The sequence below is a fragment of the Falco punctatus genome (assembly GCF_963210335.1).
Source record: "Falco punctatus genome assembly, chromosome: 1".
NCBI lineage: Eukaryota > Metazoa > Chordata > Aves > Falconiformes > Falconidae > Falco > Falco punctatus.
The window spans coordinates 81447585-81469386 of NC_137580.1; the positions used below are offsets into that span (position 1 = coordinate 81447585).

The window sequence follows — 21802 nt, forward strand, 5'->3', positions numbered from 1 at the left end:
CACTCAAGCAATCTGAGCCTCTATGATGTTGTTCCTTAACTAATTGCATAGGTAAACCAACCAGATTACCATGCCTGAGAATTGCCTTTAATTAGAACAAGATTTGGTGGGGTTTATGCGACTATGGAAGGTGCTTTTTGAAACGCTGTCTAGGTTTTAAAGTACTTTCCAAAATGAGTCTTGGAACACAGGCTTTGCTGATGACAAACGTCTGCCTTAGATAACTTTAATTTGAACTGTATTTGCAACATGTCACCCCCCAGAAGAGAATCAACAGAGACAGCAGTTCAGAGAGCACCGCTGCTAGTGGAAGTCAGTGTGAATGGTACCTAGAGCAAATAATCAAGTTTTTCAGTTCCCTGAATTGTCTCCCGTTCCAGATCAGCCCCATTCAGCTACCAGATTTAGGCACTACAAAACGTTCTGGAAACTGCCTCAATTACAGCCACTGCTTCAACCTAATTCAGGACTTACGTAAGTCATAAAACTAAGTAAACCATGAAAGGTTATAGCTGAAGACAAGACAAACAACCACTAACTAAAGCCAAACAAAATATTTTTGTGTGGTTTTGGTTTGTTGGGGTTTTGCATTTGTTTTTAAAAAACAATTCTGCAGGAAAAATTTGCATTAACTTTTTAATATGGCAATGCCTCTTCTGTAGAATGTCAGACTAATATTAGAAGGAAATCCAAATAAAATTAAACCTGAAGCCTAATATTTTGAACTCAGAACCATTTTAGAGCAGGAGAGAGAAAATACACCATAAGCCCAAACCTTCAATTTATTTGAACCGGGTATTCCAGAGATAGAAGGAATTATAAAACCTTTCTTCCTGAGACTTGTAGTCACACTTCAGCAGTGTTAGAAGACATGCGCCCGCAGATCATAAGCATTGGCTAGAAACATAAAGTGGAAGAAGGCTACTGAGATATAGAATCTTAAGCTTCAAATCCTTTATCAGTGAAAAGACCGATTTTAAAATCAATACTGGTATTTGACACATAGTCAATACACAGCAACTCAAGTTGGTGAAATACGCTTTTACCACCGTCTTTTCATAAAACGCCTGACAATCATACTATGCAGCCAGTAACCTTTACGTAATCTTATCAGGAAAAGCAGCCTGTAAGGAATTGGCATTATCTTACAGCACGCTAATAAAAGCACAGCAAGCAATCTCTTACTTTCTTACTGGTAGAAAAGTCATGTTTTTTATTCACAGGAATATGAAAAAGGAACAAGGATCCAAATGTATTAGAACAAACCCAGCCTGGATAACGTAACACTTCCCCTTTCTCTCACTGTCATGAAATCGCCTGTCATAAGAATCACATGGCAGACCAATAATACCAGTTCCCAAACAGGAGTCAAATGACTTACAAATAAAGAACTTCACTTTCTAAAGCATCTTCAAGAAAACTAAGCACACTGACTTTGGGAGCACTTCAACCACCAAACACAACAGCAACCTATCAGCACAAAATTACAGAAAAACTTCACCAGGAAGCAAAAGCATCTTAATACTGCAGATACAGGTGGATTTCCATGCAAACACAGCACAGTAGTCCAAGCCTTTGTGTCAAGAAAAGTAGAATAACCTCCCGTGTGTTTTGAGAAATACCATACAATATTGACAATATACAGAATTAGAGATTTTCACGTATTGCATGTAACATCATGTCCAACATGAGCTTTACATTAAGACAAACCACGAAGGAAAAGCAATATATGTCAAAGTACCTCAGTAGTCTGATTCATATGCTAGAGGTGCCCCTTCCCCATTCTCCCACCTTCATACATCCTGTTGAATAAAAAATTATACATCCTAAAAAGACTGAAATTCTATGACTCTTTTCAGGCAGCTATACTTGAAAACAAACATCCTTACACTTCCTGTGGGGGAAAAAATATCCACCTCTATGTTAGGTAATAAATGACTGTATCTATTTATCTGTTAAATTATACCTAAGAAATTTTAAGAAGAGAATTTAAGATAATCAGCAAGAAAACCACAAATATCTGTTTATTTTATAAGCACTGGTATAAAGTGATGTTTTCACATATCAGGAGTTACCCCATATTCACCTTCTGGTAAAGTGCTCAAAGCCACTAACAAATCTAACTACACTAAATACTGTGCCTCCCCATCTAAAAAAAAGGCAGTACACTGCTTGACTGAAGGCTATAAGGCAATACAAACAACATAAACGGACATGTAAAACCTTTAACTTTTTTCATTAATCACAGACTTATTTCAAGTATCAAATATCTCTCTATGTATTTCACAATTGCCATGAAAATCATCTAATAGAGATGTGTAAGCACTACTTTCTTTATAGCACACAGGAAAATATATGCCTTTAGAAGTATTTCATCTACCATTACATCTATTTAAAGTTAAGCAAGTAACAAGTGAGATAACATAGGTAAACGTAAAACAATTCATTCCCATCAAGAACATTCAGCTACCACCTCCACCCTTAAAAAGCACATCAATGTCTCCTGAACTATTTACAAGCTTTAAGGTAAATGTTAGCAGTAACTCTAGGTTGGCATTTAAAATTAATGTTAGCAGCTACCCTAATGGGGCATTTGAAATAACCATTAGGTTTCAGTCTTAATTCTGACTTGAAGAGAAAATCTGCTTACAAAAAAATACACACTCTTCACTACAAACGGACATAACATAATTTCGATCAACACATTCCAATTGCATTTTTACAGGTACAAACTGTACAGCAAAACCACCAGGTTCAAGTCAAATCCAACATACTTTCTCCATAACCATCAAAGTATTTCCCTGATAGCATTTAAAGCCTCAGAAGTTGAGGATCCCTTGCTGTCTCGCTGCCTTTGAGATGGCAGAACATGAAAACACTGCTGAAGAACAGAGGTGCAGTTTCTTTCACAGCACAGAATTGTGCAGTATGCACAACTGAATTTCATGCCCAAGTATGATAAACATTGGGGTGAGGATCTGATGGGGAAAGAGAAAGACGTTTAAGGAGGTAGGTTCAAAAACTAATGTAGCAGCATATATTTTTTTATGTGTTGGAGAAAAAAGAAAGCTCTTTGCATCTTATTACATTCTGCAAAGTTCTATGGCAGAAATGAAGATTCAGCATCACCTCTGCCAGAACAAAACATACTAAGACTATAGAAATGTAAAGGCATAATGAGGCAGTTATGAACAAAGAATCAAAACTAAAAATAAAGCAACAATAACTTGGCAGATTCATTACTTGTTAAAAGTAACTACAGAGTATCAAGTTTTGTAACATCTTCAGGATATTGGGTTGGGTTTTGGGTCAACAGACATGGCTCATCACTGTAACTCCCATATGAATGTGTCCAATTTTTTATTTTATTACAGTTCCAAAGGCCTTTTTTTCTTTTCCTTTCATGAGAGTTCCTGCAAGGTAACGGAATAAAGATTGACTCCTATCTGTCACTGCCTTCCTTATTAAGAGATCTTGCACTCTGAAATGATTACATTCAGATAAACAGACCTAATTTTTGCTTCTCACGGACGAGAGTTCATTATGCTAATCCTTTTAAAAGCAGCATACAAATTTTCCAGTACCACTTTCTGAAAAATAATGGTTAAGCTGAAAAGGTACGGTGTCTACAAATTTAGTTTGGCAGCAGGGAGCATCTTCTCTGCCATATCACAACATTTATTGCTGGCTTTTATAAACTTTCTTCTCCCACTCTGTGTATACAACATTCAAGTTTAGATTTCCACAGTAGTCATGGCAGTTTGTTGAATGACCCTTGCAAACTCTAGGTTAGTGTTAGTATTTTTGCTAAGCTTCACTCACTTGCTCTGTCAGATTTTCTCTACTTTATGAAAATTTATTTCTCTGCTTAACTCACTTGAGAATAATAATCCATGTTCATACATAAGGCAATGTAAACAGAGGCTTCCTTATGAACTGCACAGTATATGTTCACAAATAAAAAATAAAATTATCAGCCAGAGCAGGCAACTTATAACCATATTCTTCAGTATTCATATAAGTTTCTTTAGCCTTTATGATCACAGTACAGAAAATCAACCATAAGTCCAGCATAACTATTTAAGTATGATATATTAATGTGGCACTGGTCTCAAGGCACTTAAGTCTATATTTTAAAAAAGTTAACAGGTTTGGAATGCTGATGACACAATTTGATTTTTAGGTTAATTGACTTTGAACAACAGTTCTATTAACAGACTTCTCTGAAAACAGACACCCAGGTGTTTTTCTCCATCAGAGAAACATAATTACACTGTAAAGTCACTATTTTTCTCAAGTATTAAAGAAAGCTGAACTGACTACTGAGTATCAAGAAAAGTCCACATCATGTGATAAATATACCCTATACTCTGTAATTTGGTCTTCGTTTCTGCAACCAGCTTTTTCCAACGACATTACTAAAAAAGTAAGACAGACAGCTTGTTGACATAAATGTTTGGGCAAAACAAGTAGCATTAATGATTGTTAAGCCTTCCTAAAATCAGTGAAACAAACAAGTGGAGGATTATACCTGCATATGGAAATGTAGCGCAGAGCTGCTGCAACAGGTTATACAACACCTAAGCATTTTCATTGCCTTGTCATGGAAAAAACCTACCCTGTCTTTAGACTACACTCAGAGAGGCTCTATAGTTAAATTTGATACAAAATCCATCGTTAGCTAGAACTTCTTCTAACTGTTGAGGCAAATCGCCCAAAAATTACAGGAGTAGACTGCACTAAAATTTTTGCACCCACAAAGGATACTGCACAGAAAGTCTGCCAATAGCCAATGTTATCATGCCTCTACTGCTAATACTGGGTCAGATATCCATTATGGGCACCTGTGGCTCATAATTAATAGTGCACTTAATATTTTTTAAAATACTCCAATATCTGGCAATCTTCCTTAAGCATGCATAGACACGTATCAAAACCTTCAGAGAAAGCATGTCTATGAGCATCTATAATCACAAAAAAGCATTACAGAATGAGTTGCATCATGAATTACATGCAACTGAGGTTCTTAAGTCAGCCAGATTTACATAATTCACTGTAAAGTTGCAAATAGCTCACTGCAGTGAGCTCTGCAATTAGATGAATTCTTCACAAATTTGCATGCTGTTGTAAGGACATTGTATACAATTCTCTAGCAATAACAGAATCTGGCATACTATCCTAACAGTTGTTATCGTGACCTCTCAGACATTTCATTTTTTCATGTGTTCCTGAACCTGAACCAGCTTGATGCTCTCACTGCTGTAGGAAGCCCTTGATGTAGCTTTCACCTCAAAATGCCTGCTCGTGGAAAGGCAGAGGCAGCAGGTATTCACAAACACAGTATCAGTGGATACCATGAACCCTGAAGCCCCTCACCAACACAGACAGAAACACTGAGCATGAGCAAGGAAGTTTCCCTTTCTGTAGGAATCATGGGGATAGACGACCATCAACATAAGCCTGAGCAGCCTCTGTCTGGACAATAAAAAGGCTGGTTCCCTAATCCTACATTACACCCAGAAAAGAAACTTGAACATCATCATAATTCACATAAGCTGTAGATATTATCTGAAAAACATCAGTCTTTACCACTCAATCTACAATCTCTATCAATTGTATTAGGGAGTTTTTACGCTGTACAGATCACAGCCGTAAGCCTTAGGGGATGAGCAGATCTCTGAGCAGGATGATTAGGCTCTGCCCAGCAAGGAGCAGTTCCGCAAATACATTTCAATGTGCAGCCTGTAGTTGTAAGTTTGGTTGGGAGTTCTGTGGGGTTGGCTTGAGGTGGTTTTTGGTGTTGGGTTTTTTTTTAAATATTCAATTTAGAAAAGAACTTTCATTAACTTATCCCAGCCATTTTTTTCATTTCTGCTATATAACTTCCCCAACTTTCAAGAAAAGGCTTTGTGTTCTAAGATACTGGAGTCTGGCTGGAAAATGATACAACCTAGCCCTCATCGGAAAAAAACATAGAAAAGTGCATGAGACTATTCTTACAATTCAGAAGCTCCACACTTTCCCCACTCCTAAATTAACTACCACACTTATATGATCCCTGTGTGAATGTTTCATGTATTCTTCAGTTAATTCTAATGACCAAATTAAAACAAGAATGCCAGAGAGCAATTTTAAGCTAATTAACATTATATATATTTCTGCTTTTCACATCTTGAGTCTTAATTCAAAGAACTTTTTCCACCTGAAGCTTCATCTTTAACCAATCAATGGAAGAATAAAAACAAACCAAAGCAAAAGTTTTCCATTTCAGAACACAAATCTCTAGAGGTTATGAGCTCTGATGACGGTAAGCAACTGGAGACTACTTCCAGAGAAGGACACTGCTTATACATAGGTGCGCAAACAAAAACCAGAATAATAACATTCAGTGAACTTGTCAAAACCAAATATTGATCAAAAAAGGTATTTTAAAAATTAATTAAGGCCTGTAAGCTTACCAATACTTTTCTACAATCATACAGATATGAGTATTGATCATCTATTGAACTTAAATTTTCTGAAAACTATGTCAGACAAACCACAAAAAGAAAGTTAAAACACTACTTTTTTTCAGGGATGCAGTTTGTCACACAATCTCTTAGATATTACTTAAAAGACATCATGTTTGTTTTCTCAATGGTTCCTTATTTTCCATATAGCAAAAGGGAAAGAAACACACAGATACACTAAACATCTGTAAAAAGTACATGTCTATAGTATGTACATTTACTGCTACATCTATAAGCAGACTACTTATGTTTTGGGATGGGAAGGGATGCTTTTTTTTTCGCTGTTGCACAATGCATAATTCATCTATACACAGCAAAAGAGATTCCTATAAAATACCATTAAAATTGCACAGATTTTCTGTACTTTCTGTTCCAACAATTAATATAGTTAACCCACAGTTTCTTCTTAACTGGAAAACAAGAGGATACAATATTTACTGCTGGAACAACACTTCTGTATGTTTATGAATCAAAGAACGTTGGTCAATGGATAAAACTGACACTGACGCCTTTTATATTATAAGTAGTTACAGAGGTGATGCCTATATTTGCTATGAATAACACAGGCATATTAGAAAGTCAGACTTTAGCATGATATTTTTGTTGTTTTTACAGAAAGACAGGGATCTTATTAAAACTACTTTTTCATCCAACCTATTATACAAAAACTGCTCTTTGACAGCTTATAAGGAACACTAACTGTCTGTACTAGCAGGCTGCACACATTGAAATAAATACATTAAACCCCCTTAACATGGTGTGCAACTCCCCCCCCTCCTTTTTTTTTTTTTCTCCTCCAGATACGCTCCTTTTTTCTGTAACGCTGAGACTTTATCACCTGAGCTTGCTTCAGTGTGCTAAAGCATGCTGCACCCGTGTGTACTGTCACGCTACGGCACGCTGCGTCCTGCTGAGCAGCCAAACCCATCGGCTACCAAAGGCACACTCGTCCTGCTGTAGCAAATTGAAACCTTCCTCTTACCTCGACTTCCTTGCTCTTCTCTTTGTTTCTGCCCACGGAACTTCTCCCATTGCTGGCAGTCTCCCGTGCTGGAACTACAGAAATCTGTTGGAGGGGCATTTTTACAGTGCTGCAGGTTGCCAATACCTGTTTGGATGCCTTATATCTTCACTCCCCCTGAGTAGCCCACCTGTATAATTGTTCATATCCTTGCTTTGCCAAGCTCAGCTCTAAATGAAAAGGGGAAAATATTATTTGAGAAACTGTGTAGCATACGCCAGGGTCTTCCATCAGAATAAAAAGTAAAGCAGAGCAAATCGCAAATACAAATGAGAAACAGCAAACAAAGAAGTAAGGCACAAAAGTCCCGGGAGTTTCACACGCTTTGAGTGATGATTTGCTGCTCCTCTGCTGTGTCCCTGGAGCACCCCCTTGCCCCACTATCCCCCAGAAACATGGTGGGAGACAATTCAATTTCTGGGTTACCTAATAACTGTCGTGGAAACCAAGGAAACCCAGGTCTCGCAGGCCCTTATTAGCAATCGCGTCCCTCTAATGGCACAGGCTCCCACATTTGCAGCAGCTGCCACTTCTGTTTTTGTTTCCCATCTGATTCCACAGGAGTCCACTAAGCACCCAGAGACACCGCCTCGTGCTGACTAGGTAAAGCAGCATAAGGCTGAAAAGCTTAGTGTCCTATTTTGGAGCCAAAATCTCCTCCTTTAAAAGCACGGGTAGCTTGCTGTGTCCTTCATGCGTCTGCAATAATCTGCTTAGGTCAAAGGATCTGCCTTGAAGTGAAGAGCTGCTGTGAGCAAATGAGGTGTAAAAAGGAAGACAAGACTGGGAGGGATTGCAAATGTGCCTTTCTGAGGTTGATAGTAAAAAAGTTAACCCTTTGCTGCACTCATCTTTTCCCAAGACATCACCAGAAGCAAGCTCAGCAGGACAAGCCAAAGGCAGACACACACGTGTCCTTACAGTAGTCACACACACTCTGAAAATGTCACAAACGTGAGCTTCTTCTACCCAACAGCTCCTTTCCTCTCTGTTACAAGCAGAAAGATGCCCAGGAAAACTGTTTTATCGCCTCCCTTCCCCTTAAAATGCAAAACAATAGAAGAACGTCTCAGATGCTGTATTACAAAAATTAATATGAAGAAAGGAAACCCTTAACACTTGCACCTCTTTAAAATTTGTATTATTCTTGATAACTATGAAGAATGCAACCACAACGGATTTTGATTAAAATCAGTAAAGAAATAATTAGATCAGAAGTCAAATTCTTAACGTGGTGTAAACGATACAGGAATTAAAGTAGGGAAAAAAAGCCCAAAACAGAGCAAACACCAACAATGTTTTAATATGTTGCCAATCACAAAAAAAAAAGTATTACCCAGGCCTTGAAATAAATCATCTTCATTTCTAGCTGTACACAGTTGCAATTGGATTTCTAAGAAGAAATAATGGCATTATATAAAGCCTAGCTTTTCTTATAAAGCCATGTGGGGAGGATTTAACATACTGTTGATTCACTGCTCCACTACTTTAGTTACCATTTCCCCGTCTGAGTTAACAGCTTACAAAAGTCTAGCCATGATAAACTGGGGCCAGGTTCACACTGCCATCCCAGTTTTACATCATTGGGTTTATCAAATGCACTAATAATATGTACTAGGTGTTTACATATGCTGCAAGACAAATGTGTGTACGTCTGCACATTATTATCTTTTACATATATATAAAACCAAAGTCCAGAAATAGATTTACAAAGAATTAAATTGTCTATCACCATCTACACAGTTCTTTTACACATTTTTAGATGTATTTTACATGTTTATTCCATCTTTACTCTCTGATATTTCAAAATTGGTTTGACTATAAGTTTAAACAGTTTCCAATGTACACAGGGAGATTTTTCTGAATTTTTAATATAAATCAGGGAAAAAAATCCAAGCTCCTGCTTACCAAGACAGTTGTAATAAAAAAATTTATTCTAGTGGTGTTCAGACAAGAACTGTTGTACACCAGACTGGTGAAGTTTAACCATTAATCTTAAACTATACTATAATGTAAATTCCTTTTTAGTTTAACAGAAAGTTTTAAAGCTACAGACTTTTCTTTTCCTTCCTCTGAGGAAGAACTGGATTATGACTCCCTAAAACTGGCTCTGCTTTCTCATGATAATCTCCTACCTCTCTGATGAAAACACTGACAGAAAACTAGTGAGTTTTAGATATTAAAATGGAGCTTTCCTATACTGTGTGTCTCCGTGTCTAGTTAAGCTTAAGAAAGTCAATCTGCCTTTTGATACTGTGCCAGTAATTCTGCATCTGAACTTGAGATTCAAGTCACAGACTTCTAAATTAACCAGTAATCTCTTTAATCCCATCTATGTCTGTCTTAGTTAGACAGCATAAAGACATTATAGGGTGTGATGTGCTTAATTCTTTTTAAAATGATGAAGTCTTGTGGCCCATCCCCCCCCACCACCACCTTGAACCTATCCCATTAAGAAGTATATAACAAAAAAAACTAGTCCAAAGCAAGGGGTATACTTTACCATCAGGTAAATCCATGCTCGCATTCTGCTTAACTGTTTCACTAATTACAGTTCTTCACCACATGGAGACTTCAAATTAACATACAACTGCCCTCACTGTACATGGGCTGAGCGTGGCTCTTCCCAGCCCGAATGCCATAACAAGTCACAAAGCAATCAAGCCTCATACTTCTATACGGAGAAATACGGAGAGTGACACTGCTTCGTGGTTAAGAAAACTGTTGGAAGATGCAGGACATACCCAAAAGAACACCATAAAAGTCAGTGGCAGAGGTGGGGTTGGGATGATTCTTCTGTCCCACACTTCAGTTTAGTCTTCCTTCTTTGCTTTTTTCAATTGTACTATACAGAATTCTAAAACTAAAGCTTTTGCATAGGTGTTAATACACCTATGATCTCAGAACAGCACATCAGTGCCTGTCTTGGAGAAACAACAGAAGTATTGATTTCAATTTATGATGTGGTTTGAACTCGAGAGTCCCAGAGTACTTCAAAGTTGTAAATCAGAGATTTTTATTTATATATATATATATTTATATATGTGTATATATATATCTATATATACACACACACACAAACACACCTTTCTCAGAGAACAGGGTGACTTCCACTCATTCTCTGTGGTGATCATCTTGGGATATTCTATATAAACAACACTAATTTTGGCAAATATCCCACCCAAACAGTCATCACTTCGGTGGCATGCCTTACCCGAAGAACAGCATGACAGCTGTGCAGTGAAGTATGGAGCTGCTGTGCAAAGCAGATAGATGGGGTTTCAGCCTCCAGGGTATGACAGTAACAGAAGAGAACTGGTGACCTGAACCAGGTGAAAACAATGTTTCTCTCAGAAGAGAGCTATGTGTTGGGTGGGCCATTAGTAACTGAGTTAAGTTACAGAAATAAAATCCCAGTTCTTTAAGCAAGTAACTACAGAAGAGAGAAGTACTCTCCTTTTGGCTTACCGTTTGAAACCCTACTAATCCCAATTCAGAGAAGCCAAGGGATCCAATTTAATTTTTAGTCATCCAACACTCTCCTTACAGTATGTACTTTATGAACAGTACCAGTCAGCTCTTGGTGCCCATGAAGGAAATAAAGACAAAAGCAACCATGTTTCTGGCATTTCACAACGCAGGTCTGCTCCCTAGCTGTGGACTACACCGGGTGTTTCTGCTTTAGCCTCCAACACATGCAGCCTCTTCATCTATTCCCTCCACCCATGGCTCCGAGGAGACTACATCCCCTCTCACACCCTGGACACATACATTCACTGTGCAAACATCCCTGGAAGCATTTCCATAAGAATCGGACAACAAAAAGGGATCAGAATTCTAACCTTACATACACACACAATGTTGCAGGGTTTTTTTTTAATTTAATAAAGAGCACATTGCCTTCTCACCATACTCATTTACATAAGCCTGCTGCACTGAAGTAAGAAGAGAATCTGGTCAGCTCTGGTTAATGATCCAACATGGTGATGTAAGCAACAATGAGACAATGATAAACAGCGATACAATCCCTTCTGTAACACAATCACCAAGAAACAATGTACCAGTGTACTGCCAGTTTACTGCCAGCTTTATCTATAATCACTCTGCAATCTTGCCATCACTTACAGAACGCCAAATCTTTGCGAGATTCTTGAATTGAAGAAAACTTAAGTCTCTCTGCATAAATAACACTTTCTTATATCAAGAACAGGTAATTTTAGTTCTTTTTTACTCAACATAAAATGGTCTTTAGGTAAGATGTACTGTAGTCATGATATGATCTTTAAGCCAAAAGCTATATTGAATTAAAAAAATATATAGATTGTGGACATGAAATGCTTAGATGTTGGTAGTTTGGACTCCACATTATTTGTCAATTTGGCTATGAATGCACAATGTATGAAAAAGTAAAGACCTATAGCCTGTTGTCCCAAGATCTAAGAATGAGTTTCGCTGTCCTCAAAATTAATAGAGCAAAGTTGCATACACTGTATATATTACACTCCCTTTACTATCTAACTGGGGAGATTCTACACCCTCATAACTGCTTTCAGACCTGTTAACGTGCTTTCTATATACACTACAGACATCTTACCTCACCTCTAGTCTATACCTCCGGTGTCCTCAAGAGTCACTTTATATATTACCCTCAGCATCTATATTACCTTCATTTCCTTAATAAGAAATCAATGAAAAGTAAGTATAACACTACCACCTCAATTTTACTTAAGAACAAAACAAGGTTTTATTAAAACAGGTTGGACTGGATAATACTCCATTACTGCACTCAGATGCACAGTCCTAGATATATCCCTGCTGTATAAAGTACAAAGCCTTCTGTAAAGCAAAACTTCTGCAAATGATACACTCCATTTCCCTCTGATATTAACAAGTGCATCAAAGCAATTGAGCCTCTCACCTCTGACCTGCACAGATGACAAAATTACAAAAGGCTAAAGCATGTAACAACTGCAAACACTAATAAGGGATCTTGTCAGGAGGCAGATTTCAAAAGAATTTATAGGTAAGTCCTAAACAAAAGAATCCTGCTTACAATTTTAAATGAAATATTGCTGTCAGGCTATCAAAACTGTATCAACACATACCTAAAAATTAAGGTTAAATACCAGTATGTATTCAGAGGCCTTTGTTCATTTACACATACATATACACAGACACACATATTTAAACTTCCAATAACATCCTTTAAACACAAGGTTTCCCATTTCTGCAGATATTTCAGAATAAAGCAATGTCCACATCGACAATCAGTATAAAATTTGGTATGTTACACTAAGAAAGGAGCTCGCTTTCACCCACAAATAATCAATGTGGGTTTCTTTCCCTTAAAATAGTAGTTACTCTTCTACATAAAGTTTTGCGAGGAAAAAAGAACACAAATCTGACCGATATTAGCAAATTTAATGCAGGCTACTTGTAACTTTCAGCCTCTTATAGTCACACCTTAGGTACAGAGAAGCACGTCTGATCCCTACAGGAGCTGTAGAAGTGGATACTGGTCCTTAGATAATGACCAACTGGGATGAAGTACAGTCACTTTAACTAACTGAAGCTTCTAACACCTAAATTAAAAATGCAGCTAGCAGTTGTCTAACGCAGAGCAAGCAAGACTGATGCAAACCAATCCCTTGGGCTTCAATAGCATCCTCAAGTTACAGGACACTAGAACCAAATGAAATTTTTAGCTCAATGAAAACTCCTTTATATTTTCTACCATTCCCTACAGTTTAAAAAAAAAATAAATGTTTACACTTACTGCAGTACAAAGTTAGTCATGGAATTTGAGCAAATATGAAAGATATCTTTAGCTAAATACAAATATTTCAAAGCAGCATGGACTGCTTCCAGATATCTTTTCCTCTTAAGGGGAAAACCTGTTGCTCTCTGCTATTTGGACCAGTAGTCTTAAATCCTGTCCTGCACTGTGAGCTGGCTTCAAATGGAGGAGCCTCAGGAATGCAACTTTTAGGCAGAACTCCTGTGCAAGTCAGTCTTCACCAAAAGCAAAATTTAAAATTTGTTTAAAAGAGGCAAATAGGATTTGCCTTCTTCAAAAATCAGAACAAGTAGCTGTAAGATATCATACTGGAAGTCACTTTTGAAATGCTATATGGTGTCGATATACACTTAAATGTAGCCACCGTGTTATAAGAACCTCTGGGGGGGGGGGGTTCATAGCTTTCCCCTTTTACCCATCTTTAGCTTCATAATCAACTGAAGTGCTGAGAAGTACCACGTAATATAATATGAATACAGGTGTTTTAAAGGTATTAAGGAAGTAATCAATTAAAAATTTCAAATTAATGTCTTTGGATATTTTTTCTATTTTGCCATTCACAGGTTATTGCACATTATTACATATCATTTCATCGACAGCACATTACTAAGCAAGCATGAGTCTACTTTTTCTTCCATGGAGGAGCTAAAATAGAACTCAGTGCAAACATGGAAGAACCTACTTGCCACTTGCACATTCTGTGCAGATACACTGCTTAAGCATTTTTAGAACACCTAAAAAACCAAGGTCATGGAAGGGTACAAGTCAAAAAATTAAAAATTAATAGCTGAGACTGAATTAAAATATGCCTGGTATATCAAATAAAAGGTTACCTAGCTGAAACAGATTTGATGAAAGTGAGAGATAAAATGAGAGAACAATGATAAATAAGATAAAGTATGGCCTCAGGCTGTTAAAACCAATTCTCTTTGTTATCTCCTAGATAGCAGAATTAAAACAACTGATTTCCACTGTTAAACACAAAATCTTTCATGGATGCCTCCAATACAGTATTTCCACCAAGTTTATTTTATCTAAATTAAACCAAGCATACTATTCACTTATCACACTACAGTCTCCCCCATGAAACATGGAACAAAGGAAGATTTGCTAAGTTCTACAAACTACCAGTAGCCTCAGCAGCCCACCACTCTCACAAGTCAGAATGACAGTTTGCAATTTTTCTTGAAATGTAGCTATATCTAATAAAAAATACAGAGAAAGTCAAGGACAAATTTATATGCAGAATCGGCAGACTATGTAACCAAGTTACACTACAAAAGAAATGAAATTATGCAGTCAAAACATCCACTCAAGAAACTACTATGCAGTGATACAGCTACTCACTACACAGACAGGGATCCTACTGTGTTTATTCTGATGGGCAGTAGCCAAGTTCTAAGTGGTCCTATCACCTCGCCAGTTCAGGTAGTTCTGCCTTCATGATGAACACTAACCTCTCAACTATTCTCTGCTTACAAACATTGCTGACCGTCAGCCATATAAAGGTGGTATCTTTTCATTAAATTATGTTGTATGAAATTATGTTCCTGGTTTTACAGTGGTTGAAGTAATATGCATGCCATGCTGCCTAACTGCACATCCACCGGCATGCAAACACAAAAGTAAAATGCTATTGTCCATGTGCTACTTCAGAGCACAAATACAAGTTTAGTTGTTCAGGAAAGCACTACTGAGTTATTTGGTTATGTTTACTACAGAAAAAAAAAAAATTACTAAAAGTACTAAAGAGTAGAGGGTAAATAAAGATATAGCCACCTAAAGTATTATTTCCCATTATTTTTCAGAGGGTAAATAAAGATATAGCCACCTAAAGTATTATTTCCCATTATTTTTCTCATTATTTCTTCCCACTTCTTAACAACATACATGCAAAAGGCATTTTAACAGCTCTCTAACAGGAGGTGGTTAACAAATCTTTACAACAGAAACATCAAAACATGGCAAGTAGTGGAATCCACCTGCTTTGTTTTGGGTTAAATGCTGCAAACCTAAATCGAACAGTCTTGAAGAGTTCCAGCATTATTCAGTAAGAATGGACTCAAGTTCTTGGCCAAGATTGAAAGCTGTCAGTCAATACAGGCGGGCCAGGGCACAATGCAGGAAGACCTGGACAATATTCTAGATGACAGCACTAGAAACAGGATGAAGTTGAGCAGTACAAGCAACACAGTTATGGCACTGATAGAACAGAAAAAAGAAGCCGTAGCAGCTGGGAGCACGAACTGATAAGAAGGATCAGCATATTTCTTAATTAAAAGATGACGGGAAAATGCTAATTATCATCAGCTGCAAGAATGTAAACGTGGTCCCACGCAAGTTTTTGCCAATTCTTCTTAGTCCTGAAGAAACTGCATCAGCAATTTCCTCAAAAATCAAGACTTCTCAATTCTCTAAAGTTCTGATCACCAACATCAAAGAGACGCTGATCTTGGACACAGTGGGAAACTGTTCTAAAAAACCTGCACAACAGGAAATTATTATTTGCTAACCCACCTGTTTCTGTTACTGCCTACATAGAATTAGACTGGAAGACCAAGTTGGTTTTTAATGCAGATATTCAGGTGCACTTTATATTGGAAATTATACTATTAACTGTGTTCTCAATCATTATTTGACAAAGAATGAAGATAGATGCACAATTTGTGATATAAAAATAAATTAAAAAAATCTTACAGCCAGGTCCATCTGTGTAAATATTGGAAGTCTGCTTTTAGAGATTTTCCATGTTTGTTAAGCACTATTTGCTTTGTGAATCTCAGCTGCTAGAATGTTTAAGGGACATGAAAAAATACAAGATAGTAATTAAAAAATGCAAATTAATATTAGTTCAAAACACTTTTTTACAATATATTTCTTCTCAACTTCCTACAGGTCTCTATTGCTGATTGTACTGCATTTCCCCCTTTATCTTAACATCTCTACTTTATAAGCTTAAAATACTGCCATTTCTTTCCTATTCCCATCTGCTATGACCCCCCTTCCTCCTCCTTTCCTTCAGAAATACCTGGGCAGAATTTTATTCATACTCATAGTCCAAGAAGTATAACTTCTATAATTGTTTAGTATTCTATTCTGTAATCAGCTTTACTGAAAATGGCTTAATAAAAGAAATCTTCTATACTGAACCAAGTTTTTAACCTTATGTCCAATCTGCATGTTGTTTGGTTTGAAACTTCTCCCACTGCTTCAGAGCGAGGATGGGTCATTGCTGGTATGATAAGGATCCCATTAAATCACAGCAGCATGGAGTTTGAAAGGATCTGTGGAATCTAACATTACAGAGGTGGTGAATTCACTTGCTGGTGGTTTTGACCCACAGAGTCTCCCAGCTTCATGATTTTAAGATGACTATACGTAAGCGAGATGTATTATGCTTCTCTTTAATGCTATGAAATAGCTTGAAAGAACTCTGATACCAAGATTCATTTTAACTCAAATTGTAGTTCTGCTATAGGATTAAATCATCTTAAAAACACAGACTTCACATTCTTGAATAATTTTCTTTACCATCCAAGTATTTCCTAAGTTTAAAAGTAAGCACTGTTCTAAGTGGGTGCCACTCCTAAATTACTGCTACCCACCTACTGTGCAATTTAGACTTAGAAGGAAGTAACTCCATTTTATTTGCTTACTTTGTTACCCAGTACCCTCTATTTATTTTGCTAACTGGAACTGCTGTGAATGCAAATGCTGGTGTTTCATTCTGTAAGAAAATTATTGATGTTTTCCAATTAAAAGGCAGGCCCAGAAGGGCCTGCCTGAGGCTCGGGGTCAGCAGCCGTTGGCTTGAGGGAACAGGCTGAGGAACAGGCCGGCAGCGTCCGCGAGCCGCCAGGGGGGGCGCGTCCAGCCGCCGGGTACGATGGAACTGTATTGACATCGGCAAAAAGTTAATTAAACATCGTTATAGGGGTCGCTGACAGTTCAAAACAAAGGACATTCCCTGGCTGAAACTCTACATGCCTGAGAAGCTTAATGAAATCAGATAATCAGAAATTTAAAAAACATGGAATACATTTCTGCTTAAACAAATACAATTTATAAATGTGTGATACAGCATTCTCCTACACATACACCAGGCTTTTCTTCTTCCTCCCTCTTTATTTTCTCCAGGTAAAGAGAATTTAAAAGTGTTATTAACTACAAGGCAAAAAATATGAGATTAAGTTTACAATTTCACCTAAAAGCTGTGGAAGTCTACCAAAAGCAGAGCCACATAACTATTAGGAAGATACTAATTTCTAATCAAATATCATTTGTTGTTAAGATGTTTATCTAATTCTGTAATTAGTTATTGCACTTAGATGGACATTGCAATACTAACTCTGAGTTCAATATCACAATATAGTGCTCTCATTTAAAACTGTAGTGGACCCAGATTCAGAAAACAAATCCCTCAAGCTCCTCTTCTGAAGGATCTGACCATTACTATCAAACCCGTGAACATTTTTCGAAAAGGAGTACTGAAGTAAGGATTACTCAGATTTTTACATGGTGCTTATTGATCAAGAAATTAAGAGTTCTGCAGGGGTTTGCTTTGTTACTTTTCCATGGAACCAGGTGTCTAGCAGTGGCAATTCACATGGGGGGCAGGCAGGAGAAGGACGTCCTAAAGTAGTAAAGAAGTAAAACGTCCTAAAGGAAAAGCACCTTTCGGCATAAACACCCAGGCAAATCATTGCAAGTCTATGTATTTCTACCTTAAATATATGACAAATTTAATTGGGAATTAATATTTCTTTGTGTTATCCATTACCAGCTTTCTGAACACTGCAAGATTAATTTGATTGTATTCCTAACTTACACCTCTGCCTGGATGCTTTGCTTTGGAAGGTAAGATTAAATGTGATGTGCTATTACATTTATCTGTTCTTCCAACATCCAGTAAAAAACTGAACTCTCTTCAATACCACATAGAAGTAATATGTTTTATAGTGAACTCCTGCGCCATGTGAGGACACTATGGAAAGCACTTTGCTCTATAATCACACCAATACTTAAACCCTGGAAGAAAATCCAACCTGAGAAAACCCAGTACTAGTTAGTTTCCTGAAGTTATACTAAGCAGTGCCAAGCTTATCTGTGCAGCTATCTTACCTTTGATAAGCACAATTTTTCATAATTTGCTGACAACAATCAACAACAATCAGGAAAAAAGTTACAACTGCTCTCCAGTACACTTTCTGAAATCATTCTTCCCATGAATATTTTCAGACACAAATAAGTTGTTTTTCTCACTGACTCACAGAGTCAGAAGAGGTTATTAAGCGCCCAAATTAACAAAGGGTGAGATTTGTCAATCTCCTGCTCAAAAACAGCTAATAAATTCATTCTCAGGATTGAATTAGTATGTACTACACCACCTCCCCCGCCATACCGTAAAGCTAACCAGGTCTTCACATCACATACTGATAAAAAGTTTATATTATATTGTTGAATATCTTACCATGTTAGCAATTATCATATACATTTTTTTACAGCAGAACAGTTCTCAGACTCCAGGAATACGGGGGGTGTAAAATAATGTTTATAAAAACCTTTAAAGCCTCTGATCAGTACACAATCAGTAGCTAGAAAAGGTCAGAAGACACTTAACTCTTACAACAGTTTTCTTCATGTGTTCACTACAGGGTAAAATATATCCCTGTTCAGAAGTCAGCACAAACAACATATATATATAACATATATATTTTATACATATATATATTTATATAGAGAGAGAAACCTGAACGCATAGTTCCTCAAAATGCACCATAATAGTGACTTCCAAACACTAGCAACAGTTCACACATCATTTATACTCTGCAACAAAGAAAACCCACCTTTATAAACCTCAGCTTTATGAAAATAAGATTGCTTTCCAATAGTTCACGCAATTCTCAGCATCACAGTATCAGGGCTAAACAGCAACTTGGAAACTGGACATTCATATCAGAGAGTATTATCTTATTTTACTGTAGGACCACAAAGTACATTAATTGCTTTTGCATGCTGGTTCAGACTGCAAATCTTTTTTCTCATTCTCCAAGCAACATGGCCACCCCAGCTCTGAAAGTTAGGATTACACCGTAACACCTCCAAGATGTGAAATCACTCCCACCTATCCACTTCTGAACTTTAAAAGCTGTATCAAGGACAGCCTTGGCACAAGCATCACATGCTTCTCACACAGCAAAGGGTCACCCTTAAAAATATGCTGTGTGCTGGCACTGGGTGAATCTAGGGACTGACAATGGTGTAACAGGAAATCGTCATTTGTATTTGAATTCTGAGTCAATTTACCGTCCCATTAAGAAATATTTTTCAGTGGGAAACTATGAAAAGCTGTACGTTTCAAGACCATTTACAGCATAAGCTTATGGACATTCTCTAGTAAAAAACACTGCAAGCAGGGAATATATCTTCATTACCATTAAGATACTCGCTGTGGCAAAACCACAAGGGTGGCATCCAGCCCCGAGCAGACACCGTGTGCAGGTACCAGACCACACGATAGGCACTCTAGCTCTGGTGCGTGGGAAACCTGTTTCTTCAGTGCCCAAAACAGTGGAGTTAGTAACTAGGCATATACATTGGTGATGTTTTAAAATAGTTCAATATACCAGTGGAAAACTATCTGAAACTGTGCAGGGAAGTCCAACAGATATTTTGAAGTAAAAAAATCTACATAACAAAACCAAAACAAAAACTTATAAAGCAGATGGAAAAAATGTCAAAATGAGAGGCTTGGTAAGGCTATACTGTGTCAGTTTAATAGGCACATTAGAAACAAATGTTAGGTGCAAAGTAAAAACACAACCCTCAACCAATAAGATCAGCCTTTTCCTAAGACAGTGTTTCTGAATTCTGCACCTAAAGATCCTCCACTGTGGGTGCTACTTATTCAGTGCCTACAAATGGGATTAGGCTTCAGATTTTCTGAAGAGTCTAAATAAATTGAAAGCCTTGCGCCTGATACATTTCAAAAGTGATTTGGCACCAAATTCCTTGAAAAATCCACTACAATTGTATTTGAAAACTCTATCCTCTTCACTTAGTGATTTTAATTTGCTTACTGGATTTAAACTACACTGAAGAGCTTTGAAAGATTTTCTTTACTTGTCCTCAGTTTTCTTCAAACAGTTTAGTGAAATTTTGGTCTTACCATAAAAATGACAAATTAGATATCAAACATCTTTCATGACAGCAATGAACTGTTCAGGTCAAAATAAAATAAATATTTAAAAAAAAATGGTTTTGAAGCAGAAACTGAACATTTGCTAAAGTTAGCAAAATCTCCATTTTGGCCAAATATTAGTTGGGGGAAGTATTGTTACATTCCTTCAGGAAAGGATGCATATGTAACATTTCCGTGTTTCCCAGCAGGATGATTCTCAAAGCACCTTGAACAAAGCCTGCACCTCTAAACATTCACAAAACTAATGAGGCAATCTTGTTCCGATTACCACTTTTTCTAATACCATCTTTGATATTAGATGTTGAATAGTTGTTGATAAACACTTTATAGATTTCAGTATTTTAAGGATCAATTATCTTAAAATAACATTGTCTCATAGATTGTAGAACTTTCTCCTAGTTGGCTTTTGCTCACCTCCTCCAACATTCCTCAGCTGCCCAACAATATGTTTTATTACCTGAATCTCATCCCATTGGCTTTTTCCAGGATAAGCAGTTACTTAAACCAACTTAACTGAAAACCCATAGCGCTCTCATCCCACTGAAATTCCCATTTCAAACAGAAAATGCAATTAAAAAAATCACTCCTCACTAGATGATTTCCCCTCACTGATAACGGAGGGGAACTGAAGTGACAACAGAGAGCAAGACCTGTAATAACAATATGGTAACATGCATTTACCAGAAAGAATAAAAAGCTGGTGTCTGTGAGACACAAAGCAATGAATGAGGCAGCTTTTTTCTCGCCTATTACCCAGCTAAGAATTAAATACTTTTCACAGCTCTGAGACGCTGCTGTCCTATTAGCTTAAAAATGCTACAAGATTGTGTCAACTAAGTCACAGCTATTAGTGGCACTGAGTCAAGAGTTTCATTACATTCGTGACACAAAGATAAATTTTTCCCATTCTGCTGCATGCTGTGAAGTCCGCCCCTGGATCCAATTAATAGCAGGTACAAATCTGTTTTTAGATCAAGCACCCTACAGTCACAATTTTTGGAACTGTTTGCTTTAGAAAAGCGTTGAAATTTCCCGCTGTCCCCTGAGCACGAGTCCCTGGTGGTACATGAGTAACAAAAAGCTGAGAGGGGGCCAACTTTGAATTACACAGCCCAGGCTACTCAACAGAGTGGATGACTGCGTATGACGCACGTGTGTCTGCCCCCGTATGCTGTCTGCTCACTTACGTCACGACTCCATTTAACCAATATTCACTAGTTTTTTGCAGTGAACACTTGGTTACAACTTTCCTTGTAAGCTGCTTCTTAAGGAAC

The 21802-nt window shown here is 37.3% G+C and overlaps 1 protein-coding gene across 4 annotated transcripts in view; it reads right to left on the reverse strand.

Moving 5' to 3' along the window:
* MARCHF1 (membrane associated ring-CH-type finger 1) overlaps positions 1-21802 on the reverse strand; it is a 259414-nt gene that overhangs the window by 148236 nt on the left and 89376 nt on the right. Inside the window, exon 1 of one of the 4 annotated variants that reach the window (XM_080371102.1) lies at positions 7492-7936. The exons of 2 other annotated variants lie outside the window; for them this stretch is intronic. In XM_080371102.1, the coding sequence (XP_080227228.1) occupies positions 7492-7590 (99 nt within the window). In that variant the 5' untranslated portion in view covers positions 7591-7936. Of the gene's footprint in view, positions 1-1741; positions 7462-7491; positions 7937-21802 lie in introns of those variants that run through there. One more of the 4 variants, XM_080371103.1, reaches the window with a different exon arrangement.